The 19442-nt window shown below is 43.5% G+C and overlaps 1 protein-coding gene across 3 annotated transcripts in view; it reads right to left on the reverse strand.

Moving 5' to 3' along the window:
- Positions 1-10779: 10779 nt before the first annotated feature.
- SLC5A11 (solute carrier family 5 (sodium/inositol cotransporter), member 11) overlaps positions 10780-19442 on the reverse strand; it is a 55872-nt gene continuing 47209 nt past the window's right edge. For all 3 annotated transcript variants that reach the window (XM_006867188.1, XM_006867187.1, XM_006867186.1), the window contains 4 exons: positions 14428-14596; positions 13757-13972; positions 12759-12912; positions 10780-10985 (listed from right to left, as the gene is read on the reverse strand). In XM_006867188.1, coding sequence (XP_006867250.1) covers positions 10780-10985; positions 12759-12912; positions 13757-13972; positions 14428-14596 — 745 coding nt within the window. The remainder of the gene's footprint in view (positions 10986-12758; positions 12913-13756; positions 13973-14427; positions 14597-19442) is intronic.

Consider the following 19442-nt stretch of genomic DNA (forward strand, 5'->3'; position numbering starts at 1 on the left):
TCATGGACTAAGAAGAGAAGGACTAAGAACTGGTGGCCAGGACCAGACTTGCAGAATGTGCCCTTTGGAGATGTAATTTATTATATATGCCTGAGTGGGTTTTTTTGTTTGTGTGTTTTTTTAAAAAAGCTGAAGTGTATAGAGAGAAATACTTTTAACTGATGGTATATGGAGGGATTATAATGAATGTAATGAAACAAGTTATATGAATTGTTGAATGTGAAACTGATGATGTGCCCTGTAAACTTTCACTCAATCCACAATAAAAGCCTTAAATTAAAAAAAAAAAAAGAAGAAGAAGACGGAAGGAATACACAGAGTCACTGTACCAAAAGCACAAAGATAGCCGAAGTGCCCATCAATGAAAGAATGGATAAACAAACTTCGGTACATACACACAATGGAATATTATGCTACCTTGAAGAACAACAAGGAAACTGTAAGCCACCACATAACATGGATGAACCTTGATGATAATATGCTGAGTGAAATCAGTCACAAAAGGACAAATATTGCATGGGACCATTATTGTAAAAACTTAAGAGAAGATACTCATACTAAAAGGTGAAGAAAAAAAATTACTTCTTGGGTACTGGTGGGGGTGGGTTGGGATGGTTTCGGGGAGGTGGAGAGAGGCGAAGGTAGAGCACATGGTAGGGTGCAGACACATCATAGTTCGGGTGCTGGGGAGGATAATACATAAGAATGGGGAGAGGTGGAAGAACAAGGTAGACAGGAACACTGAGACAGGTTTGCATGGGCTAAATGGGACAGAAGTAAATAGTGATTCATGCTCAATCTTGGAACAACAGAGTTCTGAGATACAGGGATCGAGGCATAGTCTGAAGAGGAGGAATAATAAGATGTTTGACTATCTTACGAATATTGGTTTCCCTTGCCTACTATTGGACTTCTGGTATGGCGCTGCCGGTTAATGTGGTAAACTGCAATGTCGATTTGGGCCATTAAGGCCAGCAGTTCCAACTCACCAGCTTCTCCTTGGAAACCCTGTACAGGGTTGCTATGAGTCGGATCCTGACTCGATGGCACTTAGCAACAAAGCAAGCAACTACTGTAAAATAAACGCTTGAGTGGGATAGAAAGGAATGTCGGGAAACATGACTACAGAACGCTTGTAAGCCCATCTTCAGCCTATAACTGACTGGAATACCTAAAAGGGGTTCTAGAACTTGCCCAGTGAAATAGGCATCTTGCAGATCCTTTGCAGTGTATAGGACCTTAAGTGGAATCCTCAGCCCCATCTAGAACCTTCTGAGGTGGGACATTCCCACTAGAAAGGACAAGCAGCCCAGCCTGGAACAGCTAGAACGACAGAATCGTCAAAGAAAGATCATCAGGAAAAACCCAAAACAAAAATGGCAGTATGTTTGGCTGCTACAAGAATAAGCAAGTTGTTTGCTGGAAGCAATCAAGTCCCTCAGAACAAACCCCTCTCTAATATTGACACTCAAAGGGAATACATGAGCAGACAAGCAAGCTTGCTGGCGACCACATTGGTCTACTGGTGAGTGGGAGAAAGTCAGCAATGAAGAAATGGGCTGAGTTCAACCACGTTCCATAGACTCCCATTGACCTGGAGATGAGAGAGAGAAGAGGAAGGACTGGTTGGTCCAAAGTCTGGGGATACCTGAGCCCATGGACAAGGACAGAGCCACAGAGGGCTAGAGCTGAGAGTGAAGCATCCAGCTGATAAGAAGTGAGGGGAGATGCACAAGAACACCCAAACTTGCAGATAGTACCCATTTGACCTAGCCTCGATGGCTTGATAATCAGAACAAAACAAGAGGAAGATGAAAAAAAATTTTTTATAAATGAAATGATCATAAATTGCTATGGTATGATGAACTTGCTATATATTCACAGAGGTGGTGGTAGTGGTTGTGTGCTGTGGAGTCGGTTCCGACCCATAGCGACCCTGCACAGAGTTTCGGAGGAGCTGCTGGTGATCTTGAACCGCCAACCTTGCAGTTCAAATGGCTTTGCAGTCTATCAAACAACATATTTCATTAAGAAAATCTGCTGCACACGACCTTTTTAAAGTGTTGAAGAGCAAAGATGTGTTTGCTTGAGGACTAAGGTGCGCCTGACCCAGGCCATGGTGTTTTCAATAGCCTCATATGCATGTGAAAGCTGGACGGTGAATAAGGAAGACCATAGAAGAATTGATACATTTGAGTTATGGTGTTGGAGGAGAATATTGAAAGTGCCATGGACTGCCAAAAGAAACACCAGATCTGTTTTGAAAGAAGTGCAGCCAGAGTGCTGCTTGGAGGCCAGGCTGGCCAGACTTTGCCTATCATTCTTTGGACCTATTTTCAGGAGGGACCAGTCACTGGAGAGGGATATCATGTTTGGAAGGTAGAGGGTCAGAGAAAAAGAGGAGGACCTCCTGTGACATGGACTAGCAAAGTGGCAGCAATTGTGAGGTCAGTCCAGGACCGGGCTGTGTTTTGTTCTGTTGTGCAGAGGGTTGCTATGAGTCAGCACCGACTCAATGGCACCTAACAACAACAACAACAACAATAATTTTCAGTCGATCACCAGGCCTTTCTTCCAAGGTACTCTGGGTTAGAAGCAAACCTTTAACCTTTTGGTTAGCATTATAATCCAAACCCACTGTTGTCCAGTTGATTCTGACTCATAAGGACCCTGGTGGACAGAGTCAACTGTTCCCTAGGGTTTCTGAGGTTGCAAATCCTTATGGGAGCAGACTGCATCCTCTTTCTCCTATGGAATGGCAGTGTGTTCAAACCAGTAACATACCTTTCAGTTAGCAGCCCAAAGCTCCACCCACTGCACTGTTAGGGCTCCTTGGTTAGCAGTATGCTGTTATTATTAGGTGCTGTCGAGTCGGTTCTGACTCATAATGAACTTGTGTAAGGCTTCTAAGGAGCAGCTGGTGAATTTGAACCACCAACCTTGCGGTTAGTAGTTCAGTGCTTATCCTACAGCACCACCACACCAGGACTCCAGGTTAGCAGTCTGTTGTTGTTGTTGTTAAGTGCCATCAAGTGAGTACTACCTCACAGCGACCCTGTACAAGGTTTCCAAGGAGTGGCTGGTGGGTTTGAATCACCAACCTTGTGATCAGCAGTCCACTGCTTATCCTACAGTGCCTCACCAGGACTTGAGGTTAGCAAAATTTGAAAATCTATTCCCTGAAACATTCACATTTATGGGTCTCAAATGCCTTGTTGCTGTTAAGTCGGTTCCGACTCATAGCGACCCGGTGTAGGGTTTCTATAGAGCAGCTGGTAGGTTTGAACTGCTGACCCTGTGGCTCGTAGTGCAGTGCTGACCTCACAGCGCCATGCCAGGTGTAGCAGGCACCTTCTCTGAAATATGCAGAACCGCACAGGAGCGCACTAGGACCCCTGCTTCCTCGGGCTCAAACCTCTCAGTATGGCAAGGTAAGTGAGGCAGTCACAGGTGGAGAGACAGGTGGGAGCTGTCGGGTGAGATGCGCACATGAGAGCCATGTTCTGGAACAATTGGGACAGGCTATAAAGCCAGCCTCACCCTTCAAAATCATCTGACCTGAAGTGGATGGTACTGCTTAAACTTGATTGGGAGATTTGACTGAAATAAACTAACACACCTGACCTATACGTATGTCTGTTCCCAGGAACCATCGCATCTTAGAGTCCCTGGGTAATGCAAACAATTAGCACACTGGACTGCTAATCAAAAGTTCAGACTTTTGATTCTATCCAGAGGCTCCTCAGAAGGAAGGCTTGGTGGTCTACTTCCAAAAAATCAGCACAGTTCTACTCTTGACACACATGAGGATTTGACTCAACAGCACCTGGGAAGGGGTTAATACATACGGACTGAAATATGGACTCTGGTGGTCAAAGTATGCCCACAGACAACTGATGGCGGCGGCTTTCCTTTTCTTCAACCAGTTACTATTTCTATTACAAATCCGTCTTCCCTCCCACAGAGCCTGTGGTTCCAGTTTTATTCATAGTCAGTGGATTTGGCTTTTCTGAACCACAAAGCAGGCACCATGTTATCTTCTGCTAGTGCTGAGGGAATGTGAAATTCAGGAAGCAGGAGACAAATAAGAACTACAGTATTCTTATTTGTTTTTCAGAGTCACTGAAATTCTTTTTACTTGTGCAGCCCACTCTTTTAGTGAGAAATTGGGTTGCTGATTTGTTACATTCTGAGAGCTAACCAAAGCAATTTTTCAATTAAAACCTGAAGCTGCTAACGAGAGGAAAAAGCAGAAAAATGATGTTTTCAGGACACCTACTATGCAACATAAGGCGCTCTGGTAGTATAGTGGTTATGAATCGGGCTGCTAACCTCAAGGTCGACAGTCTGAAACTACCAGCTGTTCTGCAGGAGAAAGATGAGGCGTTCTGCTCCTGTAAAGATTTGCAGCCTTGGAAACCCTGTACAGGGTCACTGTGGGTCAGAATTGACTCCATGGTACTTAACAACTACAACTATAAGATGAAGGAGCCCACCACCATTCTCACCATGAGGTCAGCAATTCAAGCCCATCACACGTTCCTCAGGAGAAGGAGGAGGTTTTCGGCTTCTGTAAAAGATTTACAGCCTTAGGAACCCTCTAGGTGGTCGCTGTGAGTCACAGCAGTTAATACCAACAGCAACCCACTGTGTAAGGGGGATTGGCACTGTGGCAGTAGCAATAAGCTCAAAACACGACCATTGTGAAGATGGCACAGGATCAGGCAGTGATTTGTTCTGTTAGGCACAGGGTCACTGTGAGTCGGAACTGACTCAACGGCACCTAACAATAGTGATGACGTAAAGAGCAGGGCTGGCTACACCTCAGTCTCTGGTCCACCAGGGGAGGGGAGGGGAGAGGCTTCGTTTTCTGGAATGAGACTTAAGGTCGCTGTCCTGATTTGGGTTCCGTAACTATTGCCCAGAAGGATAGATTTCAGTCCTAGCCATCTTTGGGAATGTCATTTTTTAAAAAAAAATAGGGTCTTTGCAGATGTAATCAGTTAAATTGAGGTGAGGTCACAGAGCAGGGGTGGCCCTAATCTACTACGGCTGGTGTTCTTCTAGGATGTAAAGAGACACACAGATTCTGAGGGAAAGGCCATGAGAAAACACAGACAGTGACTGGAGAGATGTATCTGCAAACTGAGAAAGGTGTAAGATACCCGGAAGCTGGAATAAGCAGGAAGAACCCTTCTAAACCCTTAAGAGAAAACATGGCCCTCCCAACATCTTGATTTTAGATTTCCAGCCTCCAGGATTCATTTCTGTTCTTTCAAAGCATCCAGTATGTGAAGTTTTACACAGCCCTAGAAAACGGATACAGGCCACCACACAGGCTTTGGGGTAAGGAGCTCTGGTAGCGTAGTGATTACAAATCAGGTTCTGAGCAGTTCAAAACTACCACCTGTTCCACGGGAGAAAGATGAGGCTTTCTGCTCCCGTAAAGATTTATAGCCTCGGAAACCCTGTGCAGGGTCATTGTGGGTTGGAATTGACTCGACAGCACTTAACAACGACAACAGTGTATATCAGAGGCAATCCTAGGGTGCCCAGTGAGAGAGTAGGAAGGGGGCAAAGGCGCTCTTAAAACATAGGAGAATGAAGCTGCAGGTTGCAGCCAGGGTTCCATCCCACACGGGTCACCTCAGAACGGGGGTCAGAACAGACCCACCCCACTGCGGAGAAAAGAAGCCACAAGCCTACCCTCAGGCCACACAATCTAACCCTTAGATGTTCCACAAACAAAGGTTCCCTTTTCTGTCACTGTGACTTTGTGTACAAGTGGGAGAACCACGCTTTGTTCCCCCTAATCTTTTCTCTTTCCACTTCTCACCTCAACAGTTTCCTTCAAGTTGGCTCTGACTCACCATGGCCCCATGTGTTGGGGTACAACTGAGTTCTGTAGGGTTTCAATAGTGGATTTCTGGAAGGAGATCCCCAGGCCTTTGTTCCAAGGCCACCAACTGTCAATCTTTTGGTTACATACATACATACACATACACACACACACAAACCTATTACCATAAATTCAACTCCAACTCATAACAATCCTGTATAGAGTTTCTGAGGCTGTAAATCTTTACGGGAGCAGGAAGCCTCATCTTACTCTCATGGAGAGGGCTAGTGGGATTGAACTGTCAACTTTGTGGTTAGCAGTCCAGCGCATACCCTACAGCACCCCCAGGGATCCCTTTTTGGTTACCAGCTCAGCATATTAACCCCCAACTTGAAAAAGAACCCATCTTCTTTCTGAGCCATGTAACTTCCTTCAGAAGCTACACAAATCACCTTCCCTCGCCCAGCAAAATGACTCCATTCAATTCAATTCAATTCTCCACACTTGCAAAGTGTTTGAGGAAGCAATCTGTCTCAGCTGTTGTGTTTTTAACACAAGCCACGTTTACTAAATGGTAACCAAAAGTGTAAGGAACGTGGCCACAGTGCAACCCGGGCATCAGGGGCAGAATTTCCACACAACAGCCAGCCAAGAAACCAGGAAGTGGCGCACACTCTCCCCAGCAGGGAGCAGAGCCCCTTACACAGAAAGGAAGTGAAGACAGGGGGCCCCAAGGCTGTTCCCACAGGAAGACTGGTTGTAGAAAAACACCAGCATAGTCTGGGTGCCGAGAAATCAGAACTGAGAGATGTTCTAGAGGTTTCGACCACTAGGACAGCTCCCCTGGATGAGTATACAGCAGCTTTTGAACACATTCAGGGCTTTGGTCTTATTCATACTCAGGCACTGATGGTTCCACAGAAGAATTCATCTCTTCCCTGTGGGAGACCTGAGTTCAATTCCTGGCTAATGCACTTAACGTCTGCCAGTGAGTGGCTCATGTGGTGCTGTGTTGTTGAACAGGCTTCAGCGGGGCTCCCGGACTAAGACAGATAGGGAGAAAAGTCTGGCAACTCACTTCTGAGAATCCACCAATGCAACCCTACAGATCACAACGGTCCCATCCCCAGCAGTGATGGGGGTGACACAACTCAGTGGCCAACAACAAAATCTTTTCCAAGCCAGTATGTGGCCAACCAGTTTAGCCAACATGTTTGATCCTTGGTATTGAAAAACAGATTTTTTTTTAAAGTACATTTGCCCCTTTTGCTGTCGCCAAAAGTCTGATAACTCTGTAGTGATTTCTTATTACGGTAAAATACATAGAGACGGAACACAAGTAGTGAAGCTATCCCTCAATAATGGATCCAACGAAGGGACGGACATGTGTTCTCGGGAACAGGGTAGCTGAATGCTGGTCCTCATCGAGCCAAGTTGTTAATTAGTTCCATCACAATTGTGTTGTGTAACTCTCGCTTCTATATGTTAATCATCAAAGTAATGGTAATACAAATTGGAATACAGTTCCATGAGAGGAAAAGAAAACACTGCACTCCTCATTAAATCACAGATCTTACAATCTGATTTTTTAGTTCCAAAGATGACCTTATAAACTTGTTTTGTAATTGGGAAAAAAAAAAAAAAAGCTGATGGTCTGCATTGTAAACTTTAACCCAATTCACAAATTTAAAAATTTTAACAAAAAAGTCAGTACCAAGTGAGCTACTCTCCTTGGATGCAGTGGGATGTGGGAGCTCAGTACAGTGTGCTTAGAGCTGTAATCACACTTGTTCAGACAGAGAAACTGACACCCTGAGCGGCAGAGTCAAGAGTGGCACCTGAATCTTCTGACTTTCTCGTCCCCGTGATCCTACCAGAGGAACGGTACCATCACTGGGTCCCCTTCCCATGGCACTGCACAGAACTGAGCCTCTTCTCAGCCTTCCCAAGGACAGACTTCTGAAGACACATAGCTTGAGCTATAACCTGGAAAGTACACACAATCCCTTTGTCTTTCTGTGGTATGTCTACACTAGATACTCCCTTGGGCCTGATTTCTACAAATCATATCCAGGAGCATGTATCACAATGAGAAAACCTTTGGAGACCAGTGATTTTTACACCCAAAGCTAGTAACAGTGGATGCCAAGGGAGAATGCTCTGTGAAAGTAAGTGGAGGAAACTTTCCAATGCCAATCACCCAGCCCAGGAGATACGGCTGCTCTCAGAAGAAATTCCATGGGTCTTTGAATTTGGCTGTGGATATTGCATGATGGACAGAAAGAGTGAGTAACAAGCCTTTTGGGAGAAAAATGCTTTCATACTGATCCTTTTCCAGTTTGGTTCTTCACTCCCTTTCACAAAGAACAAAGCTAGTCTAATCACTCTGGAAAACAGTGTGGCATTTCCTCAGAAAGTTGGAAATAGAAATACCTTATGATCCAGCAATTCTTCTACTTGGTATATATCCACAAGAAATACGAGCCAGAATACGAGTAAATATATATATATATGCACACCAATGTTCACAGCAGCACTATTTACAATAGCAAAAAGATGCAAACAGCCTAAGTGCCCGTCCATGGAAGAATGGATAAACAAACTGTGGCACATACACACAATGGATTATTACGTTACTTTGAAGAATAACAAGGAAGCTGCAAGCCACCGCATAACATGGATGAACCTTGAGGACAGACATTACGCTGAGTGAAATTAGTCACAAAAGGACAAATTATTGCATAACATCATTATTATAAAAGCTTAAGAAAAAATACCCATACTAAAAGGCAAAAAAAAAAAAAAAAAATTGTTGGTTACCAGGGGTGGGAGGGAGGGGACAGCAGAGCACAGGGTAGGGGATAGACACATCACAGTTTGGGCACTGGGGAGGGCAATACACAGGAAGGGGGAGGGGAATGGAAGAACAAGGTAGATAGGGGAACACTTGAAAATCTTGAAATACATCTGCAGATTTCATAAAACACCCTACGTAGCACAGATCTACTCCGACACACACGGGATCACCATGAGCCACAGCCTAAATCTATAGGAAATTTAATGTGGTTGGAGCATTTATATTAAGTTATAGCAATTTTTAAAACTTCATTTATAATTATACATAATAAAGGAAAAAATACTGACTTTGAAGAGATTTCTGATTAAGGCTAGGGAATAAAAGAACATAATATTAAAAAAAAAAAAAAAAAGGCATTTCTCTAAACTACAAAACAAATGAATACAAAGAAAGAGCTTTAGGCAAATTGAAAATTTTCTAATATTTTACTTCTTACTATTGGAAATTTCTGCCTACCACCCCTAACTCAAGAAGCTATTTTCTTGGATGATTTAGGAAGCAATTTTTCCTTTAGGGATGGCATTCAATTTATGAACACAGCTTATGTTCTGCAGGTGAAGAAAATATTTTATACAGCATGATTCAGGGGTTAGAATGAATTATAATGGGTAGAGTTTGGTACCCTCACAGAATCATACCTGTGGTATTAAAGGGCTAGTTCCAAGTCACAAGAAAAAAATAACAGTTAAAACTCACCTGGTTTAGGTGCTGGAGGATCAACGCTGGACTACGAACCACAAAGGTCAGCGGTACAAACCCCCAGCTCTTCCCTGGAAACCCCGTACAGGGTCACTATGGGTCGGAATTAACTCCAAGGCACTTAACAACAACAAAGCTCACCTGCTGCTTAATTCTATCGAACCATCTCAAGGTTCACCTGGTCAACTTGAACTATGTTCTGGTGGGGAGGCTAGAGCTCTAGTTCAGAGACTCAGTGGAAATCTTGAATGGTTTTCAGACTAGGCCTTATGTTTTCTCCTCCCATGTCTTGTAGAAATAAGGCCCAGAGAGAGATGGAAATTTAGAAGCGTTAAAGTGCCTGGATTTCTGGTGTATCCACTTTAGAATGGGCCTCAGGTGTGTGTAAATTGAAGAACTGCAGCACCCTGAGCCCAATTCACAGTAAGCACAACAATGTTGTGGTTACTAAGGACAAGAGTTCAAGTTCAACATCTACATTTTGAAATAACTTTGATACATAGATTTTGGTTACACTTAATATCATTATTTGTTGTCTGTGGACCATCTATTATTCATCCCCAAAGACAAAAATTTAAGTGTGCTTTTAACGTGCAGATTCAGAATCTTTGTGTATGTACTTTGATGATTTTTATGAAAACCACTGTATAACTTTCTTTCTAGCATTACCCACTTATAGATCAATTTTTCAGCCATTAACTTTCAATAAAAAGTGAAGAGGAAAAGTAATAGTAGAATCCCCACCTTCTGGCTCTCATAATAGAAGCTGCCCTGGAAGCTGTAAGCTACCTATCCTCCCCCCTTCCCCCCCATCCGCCTCGCTATTTCTGTGATTTCCCAGAAACATATCTATAGGCCTTCTATTCCCCTTTCACTTAGTAATATCAGATCTACTGAACTTATTCATAGCTAAGTCAAACTTGGGAGATAAGATTATGATTGCATGCAGATTTAATGACATTTTAACAAGGAACAAAAGGCTAGAATAAATATAATAACAGTAGTTGTGGATTTCCATGTTTTAGCTGGTAAAAGGGAACGTTATAGTATAGTCTCACCAATATAAATATCCTTTGTTCACACAGGCAATGATGGCGAATGAAACTTCTCATGGATTTGATCAATAAGACTTTCAACCCTCACATTCTGATGACCTCAGATGTGATCTACACATTTCCTCCTGGCTGACAAAATAAATTTGTTATTTTCCTCTCAAAAAAAAAAAAGGAACAAAGCTCGTTGTTATGTTGAAAATATCCCATAAACATGTTTTGACTGTCATGGTAAACAAACAAAAGCTTTATTTATTTATTTTTCCCTTTCATTAAAAAACAAAAATGGGACATTGGAAACTGAGAGCTTAGATTCCTGGGTCTGACCAACATCAAGCAAAGTAACCCCAGAGGAAGACGGCACAGCTGATGCAGATAATGAGGTTGATGTCGAGAAGGGTTTTCACGAAGGGCTTTTCTTCCAAGGACGCTAGGGCAGGTTCCCCTTTGCTCGTGGGCTCTTCCTTGTCCTTGCCCGCCATTCCACAGAGCCACAAGATGGCTTTCACCACTTTGGACTGTTTTGGGGTCACATCACCTAAAAAGAACCACGCAAAGAAAGGTGATGGAAATGGGTCATTTCGCCTGTGGGAGTGTTCTGTGTGATAAGTACTTTCTGTACCTTCCTTGCCTAATTCTGAAAGATGGGTATTTTTTCAGGGTGTTTCACCATTTTCAGATGAAGAAATTGAGAGGCTTATAGGGTCAATGAACCTGAGCTGTTCACTACAGTTTACACACAGCCGGAAGAGAGTGGCAGAGGCGGACTTAGGAACTGCCTTGACCTGATTCTGCTGTGACACATTGCCCTCCTGGAAACTGAAAGGAAACGAGCACACGTGTAGGAAATGTTCTCCACTCAGAGATGGAGCAGCAAACTCAAATGTCTACAGAGCATGACAAATGTGTGTGTCATTGTTGATAAGTGTCGTCCAGTTGGTTCAACTCACAGCAACCCTGTTTCCAAGGAGTAGCTGATTGGTTTTAACTACTGATTTTGGAGTTGGTAGTAAAGGAGCTCTGATAGCGTAGTGGTTACAAATCGGACTGTGACCCTTAAGTCAGCAGTTCGAAACTACCAGCTGTTCTGTGGGAGAAAGATGAAGCTTTCTGCTCCCATAAAGATTTACAGCCTTGGAAACCCTGTACAGGGTCACTATGAGTCGGAACCGACTCCACGAGACATAACAACAAGTCTAATGCTTATCCTCCAGTGCTACACCAGGACCAAAAGTGGTGTCTAGGGGAACAGATTTGTATATTAAGCATATCAAAATAATCTTAGCCTCTCCCCATCCCCCAAAAATGCTGTCTTATTTTTATTTAATCACATAGTCTGTCCTTCAGTTTCCCACTTTAAGTTGACTTGAGTTCATGTCTACAATTACCAAACATGTACAAAGAAAGAAAGCAAGCTCTGACAACCTACAGCCTCCAAGTCCTGGCGACAATGGGGACTTATCGGGCCCCTGACTCACTGGCGGGCCTACCTCAGGTCTAAGGAACAGCTGCTTTGCGACTCCAGACAACTTTTACCACATAGACACATGATCTCAGTGTTGCCATCTATTCCCATTTTTCAAGTGAAGATGAAAATCTGGATTTTTACGTGAAATCGCCCAATCTTTAAATATTAACTGACATTGTATTCAAACAGTAGATGGGCAAAACCAAAGTACAACCGTAAGCTGCCAGCTTGAAACCATTAATGTAGAGAATACTAATGGCTCCAAGCTACTTTGTGAGATTGCATGAAGATTAAATGAACTGTATCTTAGTAAGCATCTAACAAATATTACAGTGCTGGTGTGGAGCAGTAGGGAAAGCACTGCACTGCTAACCACAAGGTCAGTGGTTCAAATCCATGAGCCACACCTCAGAAACCCTATGCAGGGTTGCTGTGAGTTGGAACTGACTCCAAAGCACTTAAAAACAACAACAACAACAAAACTATCTGCTACAGTTGCCCATTTGGAAGGAGCTCTGGTAGCATAGTGGTTACGAATCAGGATGCTAATCTCATGATCAGCAATTCGAAACTACCACAGGAGAAAGATGAGGCTTTCTGCTTCCGTAAAGATTTACAGCCTTGGAAAGCCTATGCAGGGTCACTATGAATCGGAACCAACTCCTCAGCACACCACCACCATTGCCCATTGGAGGCTTCTGTTGAAAGTTAGTAGAGAATTTCTTGGGGTATCTATTCCAAGTCCACCCCTTTTTCTGACCCACAATTTGATAGAAATATTTCCCCTGAACCACATAATGTGTCTTGAGGCTCTGACTGTAACCAAGGAGAGACACAACTCACAGCTGTGTGTTCTGGGCATGTTTTCTTGAACAGTCTCAAGCTGGATGCTGGTGCCGCTACCCTCCAGGGTCCCATTCCGAGGAAGGGTAGAAGGCAGAGGCGGTTCCTTCCGGGCCACAGGATCATGACGAGTAAACCAGGTCAGGCGACTGACCTGAGGAGCAGAGATGAAAAGTGAGGGAGAGGGGCTGCCACCCGTTTTTCCCATCTTCAGCCCCACCCCAGAACCAGCCTTCACATCTCCTCAGTCTCCTCTTCTCACCCCACCATCCAGCAAACTTCAGTTCCTTGCGTTCTTAGAAGTTAGGGTCATTTCTCCCATCCAATACTCTGCCTAATTTTGGGACCTAACCTTTCCTCATTCTAGTCTCTGGGCTTATCCTAAACCCTAGGGTATCATGGGATCTGAGGGTCGGCCATTTAGCTCATCCATTCCTCTGGATTGAATTGATGCACATAAGCATTTATCTTAAAACTGCCTTGATCAATGGGAAAAGAAGAAGAGAAGAAAAAAAGAACTTTACTAAAATGCTGGGACAAAAATGCTTCTGTTTTTGCTTAGTGAGAATAAGTACCAGTGTATTTCTAGAAGCCCAAGGATGGAATATGCATAGAAGAGACAGATGGACTCTGATGACCTGTTCAGAGGTTTGAATCAAACTGAAGGCAGACCAGTTGGCATGGAGTAGATTTTGACTCAGGAACACACTATATGTCCAGAGGGTTTGCAAAAGGCTGATTTTTCAGAAGTAGATTGGCCTTTTTTCTAAGGATCTGTTGAAGGTCTCAGACCTCCAACCTTTCAGTTAATAGCCAAATGCATTAAATATTTGCACTACCCAGAGTCTCTGTCCTATGTCAAACTGTCCCTAAATCTTAATCCTGGATTGTTTAGCTTTTTAAACAATTAATTCTTTTTGCTTAAGCCAGTCTAAATCAGTGCTCTGTCAGTTGCAACCGAGACAGTTGGAACACAAATGTAATCAGACACACGGTACCAGCTCCTTGGAGGGCGGCTCTGTGAACCAGCTCACGATGGACACAGTGAGCAAGGTGACCACAGACAGGATGATGGATAAGTAGAGGTAGTGGACATCCTTCACCACTGCTGGACGCTCATCTGTCTGGTCACACAGAGGCTGCACATAAATAAAGTCCAGGACCAGCCTAATCAAGCCTATGGCCAGGCCCACGATCAAGCCGGAGAAGGCACCCTGTGGATAAGAGCACAGCCGTCTCAGAGACGTCAAGCGTGAAAGGGCTGCCCGCTAGGGTCTCCTGAAACTTCCAGAAGTTGTCTCAAGAGTTTCTTTCTTGTGACAGTCACTGCTGGGACCACTGATCCTAGGAGTATTAAAATTGCTTATTTGCATATCTTTAACATACAATTAATCATTTACATATAATTTTCGCATTCCCTGTTAATTCTATTTCCCTGTTTACTGATGAAATGTATCAGAATACTTCAGAGAACACCCACTGCTTTTTATCAAAGGTCAAGTAACTGTGCTTCTAGTATCTTCTTCCACAAAACTTCCCCATCCCCACCAACGCCTGGGTCAAACCCATCCTCAGATCTCTTCTCTAGTACCCTTCAACTCCCATCCTTTCCTAACCCTCATGGGCTGAATTGGGAGGCAGTACTTGTGGGGGACTGATCAAGGGCTACCTTTTCATTGGTCCGCTTCCAGAAACATCCCATGATGAAGACCACTGCTACAGGCGGCTGCAGGTAGGAGCTGATGGACTGAATGTAAATGAAGAGTTGGCCCCCCTGGCTGGCCTGAACCACAGGGATCCACAGGATGGAGACCAGCACGAGCAGCAACACAAACACTCTGGTGCCAGTGAGAGAGAGTTCCCCCCATTAGTGCCATCATCTTCCCTGAGGCCACGTGCAAAGATGGCCTAGACACTCTGCTTTCATTTTTACAGCTTTATTAGGTATAAGTCATGTTCCATAGCAGTCACTTAGTTTGTGTTTGTTGTAATTAACAGCCACTGAATCAGGCCCTGACTCATGGCGACTCCACGCACTGCAGGACCGGACCATTATGATCCATTGGATTTTCTGACTGGAGTTGCCCACCTTCTGGCTGCTTTTGTTTTTTTCTTGGGGGGCGGGGAATTATTATTATTTTTTTATTATTTTGTTGATTACTGGGGGTATATGGGGTGGGGTGAGAGGAGGAAAGAGAAAGTGGAGCGCAGGGTAGGGAACAACCACAGGATAGTGGAGCACAAGGCAGGGAACAGGCACAGGACAGCTTGGGTGCCGGGGTTGGGGGCATACACTAGAAGGGGAAGGGAAAAGGAAAACAAGGTGAATGGGAGACTAGCTAGACAGGTTTACATGGGCTAAATAGGACAGAGGTAAATAATGATGTAAGCACAACCGTGGAACAACAGAGCTGGGGGATACAAGGATGGAGGCATGGTTTGAATGGGTAAAAGTGGGGAAATGATGTTAAGATGCTTGCCTGTCTTTTGAATCTTGGTTTCCCTTGCCTACTACTGTAAAATAGACACTTGAAGGGGAGAGAGAGGAATAGCCAGAAACATCACCATAGAAAGCTTTCAAGTCCATCTTTAGCCTACAACGGATTGGAATACCCAAAATGGGGCTAGAACTTGCCCAGTGAAGGAGGCTCCCAGCAGAGCCTTTGCACTGCGCAAGACCATAGGTGGAATCCTGATCCCCGTCCAGAATCTTCTGAGGTGGGACATCTCTACTTGAAAGGACAAGCAGACCAGTCTGGAGCACCAGCTTCTTCTCGTAAATCCCATAGAGCGTCGCTATGTATCAGAACTGATTGACGGCACTTAACAACAAAGTGTATTTTGGTGAATCCCCTTGTCATCTGACGTCGTCACTGTCCTAGTCATCAAGGCTGCATCATCTTCTTTTGAGTGATGGTTTTATTGGAGGCTTGCTTTTCCCATGATGGTGGGGTCTCTATGTGGCCACTCTACTGGGACCTGGCTTCCGAGCTGACCACTTCCGTGTCGGTAGGAAATCTGGCTGCTTTTGTTTTGAGGGAAGCATCACTAGGCTGTTTTCAGGGAAGTAGATCACCAGAATATTTTTCCTAGTCTGCCTCTGGAAAGCTCCACTACTGATTGGTAGGTGGCAGTTTGTACCTGAAGTGCATAGGCTGGGAATCAAACCCAGTGCCCTGCATGGAAAGTAGGAATCCCACCACTGTTCTCACTGTAAATATTGTTGATATTGCTAAGTGCCATCAAGTCACTTACGACTCATAGTGACCCTGTATAGGATTCCCAAGGTGAGTTTGAACTGCTGACCTTGTGGTTCAAACTGACCTTGTGGTCCAGGGCTTATCCTACAGCGCCACGCCAAAATTCCCACTGTAAGCATACAATTCAGTAATCTTCAACAGATTTATACATTTGGACAACCATCACTGCACTGCAGTTTTAGAACATCCATCATTCCAACGAGTTTTCTTGTATCAGTTTGCAGTTATTTCTACCCACCCCTTCCACACACACCCCGTCACCACAAGCAACCACAGATCTGGTTTCAGTCTCTATTTAAATGTTATCAGTTTATATAAATGGCATCATACAAGTGTGTAGTGTTTTGCCCATTGAAGCAAAAGCTTTCACTCAGCATAAGGGTTTTGAGGTTCACCCATGTCATAACATTGAATCCTGGTATGGCATTGGAGGATAAACACTCAACCTCAAGGTTCGTTTAAACTGCAAAGTCAGTGGTTCAAGCTCACCAGCTACTCCTCGAAAACTCCATACAGGGTCACTATGAGTGGGAACCAACTCAGCGGCATACAACAACAACAACAACATGTAATAGCTTAAACAAAACCATAGATGAATTGATGTATTTCAGTTATTGTGCTGGAGAAGAATATTAAAAGTACCATGGACTACCAGAAGAACAAACCAATCTGTGTTGAAAGAAGTACAACCAGAATGACCATTAGAAGTCAGGGTGGCTAGACTTTCTTTGTCTCTCATACTTTGGGTCTGCTATCAGGAGGGACCAGTTCCTGGAGGACATAATGCTTGGTAAGTGGAGGGTCAGGGAAAAAGATGAAGTCCTCCAAGGAGATAGATTTGCACAGTGGCCACAGCAATGACTCAAGTGTAACAATAGTTGTGAGGATTGCACAAGACCAGGCAATGTTTCATTCTGTTGTATGTAGAGTTGCTATGAGTCGGAACTGACTTTACAGCACCTAACAACAACAACAACAACATGTCTTAGCTTATATCAGTATTTCGTTCCTTTTCACTGTGGACAAGTCATCTACACATCATGTATCCTTCATTGGTTGATGGACATTTGAATTGTTTCTACTCTTTGACTATTGTGAATAACACTCTTCTGAGCATTTGCTTATAAGTCTTTGTTTGAGTGGACGTATGTTTTCATTTCTCTTGAATATATATCCAGTGCAATTTCTTCTGGTAGCGTAGTGGTTACGAATCGGGCTGCGAACCTTAAGGTCAGCGGTTCAAAACTACCAGTCACTCCGCGGAAGAAAGATGAGGCTTTCTACTCCCGTAAGGATTTACACCCTCGGAAACCCTGTACAGGGTCGCTATGAACCGACTCGAAGGCACTTAACAACAACAACAACAACGGTAAGATTGGACTCCTGGTGTGGCGCTATAGGACTAGTACTGGACTGAGAACCACAAGGTCGGCAGTTCAAACCCACCAACTGCTCCTCAGAAACCCTAGGGTCACTATGAGCCAGAACCAAATAGAAGGCACTTAACAACCACAACAATGGTAAGATTATATTTAACTTTTAAGCAACTAAACACCTACTTTCTGAAGTGATTGAGCCATTTTACATTTCCCTCAGCAGTGAATGAGATTTGCCATTTCTCTACATTGTCGTCTGCTTTTTTGATTACACCCATTCAAGTGACTATTGTACATCATTGTAGATTTAATTTGCTTTCCCTCATAACGAACGATGTTGAGCATCTTTTCTTGCACTTATGGCACTTAATACCTTCTTGGGTAAAATACCCAAATATTTAAATTTTTTTTGTCCTGCTTTGAACTTTAAGAGTTCTTCTTACACTCTCCATCACTCGTGTGTCAGTTTGTCGTGCTGTGGTAGTTTGCGTGTTGCTGTGATGCTGGAAGCTATGCCACTGGTGTTTTAAATGTCAGCAGGGTCGCCCACGGTGGACAGGTTTCAGCAGAACTTCCAGACTAAGACAGATTAGGAAGAAGGAGAGACAGACTACTTCTCAAGGGCTAGACACTGAAAACTTTATGGATCGCAGCAGAATGTTGTCTGAATATTACTGGAAGATAAGCCCCTCGGGTTGGAAGATGCTTGAAATCCAACTGGAGAAGGGATGCCTCTGCCAAGGTGTCTCTGTCACCGCTTCTCTAGGTAGAGCTCTCACACTTCACTCATGCTCTTCTGACATTTTGCTTGATGATGATTTCTGAATTCTGTTGGATCACCTTTCTTTGTAATGAGCACAAATATGGATGTCTTCCTTTCTGTCGGCCAGGTAGCTATCATAGGTGAGTGAGGACCTCAAAGCACTGCATCCTTTTCTTGAAACATCTCAATCGCTGCAGTCTTGTTCTTCACCAATGCCTTCAGTGCACCTTGGACTTCTTCCTTCAATACCATCAATTCTTGATCATATGCTACCTTCTGAAATGGTTCAATGTTGACCTATTCTTTTTGGTACTCTGTTACTGCCATCTTGTTTTGATGTTTTCTGTGCCATACAGTATCTTGCCATAGAATCCTTTAGTACTGTAACTCTAGACTTGAATGTTTTATTTAGTTATTTCAGCTTGCAAAAATCTAAGCACGTTCTTCCCTTTTGGTTTTCTCATTCCAGGTGTTTGTACATTTCATTATAATACTTTGTCTTCTCAAGATTCACCTTGAAATCTTATATTCAGTTCTTCTACGTTATCATTTCTTCCTTTTGTTTTAGCTACTGCATGTTCAAGAGCAATTTTCAGACTCTTTTGACATCCGTTTTGATCTTCCTTTCTTGTCTGTCTTTTTAATGAACTTTTGCTTTCTTCATGTATGATATCCTTGATGTTATCCCACAACTTGTCTGGTCTTCAGTCATTAGTGTTCAGTATGTCAAATCTATTCATGTGATGATCTCTAAATTCAGGTGGTATATACTCAAGGTTAATTTTCTTCATTTTCAACTAGAACTTGCATAAGAGCAATTGTTCTGTTCTCAGTCAGCCACTGTCCTAATTCTGATTGATGAGATTGAGCTTTTCCATGTCTCTTTCCCCAGATGTAGTTGATTTGATTCCTATACATTCCACCTATGACATCCACATGGATAGTTGCCACTTAAGTTGTTGAAAACAAATTATTTACAATGAATACATCATTGGTCTTGCAAACTTCTGTCATGTGATTTCTATTATCATTTCTGTCTCCAAGGCCATATTTCCAACTACTGGTCCTTCTTTGTTTCCAACTTTTAAATTCTATACACTAGCAATTTATCAATGCATCTTGATTGCATGTTGGTAAAAATCTTCAGTTTCTTCATCTTTGGCATTATTGATTGTTGTTGTTGTTGTTGTCAGGTGCCATCAAGTCGAAGCCGACTCATAGTGACCCCATGCACAGCAGAACGAAACAATGCTCGATCCTGGGCCAACCTCACCACCGCTGCCAC

The sequence above is a fragment of the Chrysochloris asiatica genome, unplaced genomic scaffold (genome assembly GCF_000296735.1).
Source record: "Chrysochloris asiatica unplaced genomic scaffold, ChrAsi1.0 scaffold00102, whole genome shotgun sequence".
Taxonomy (NCBI): domain Eukaryota; kingdom Metazoa; phylum Chordata; class Mammalia; order Afrosoricida; family Chrysochloridae; genus Chrysochloris; species Chrysochloris asiatica.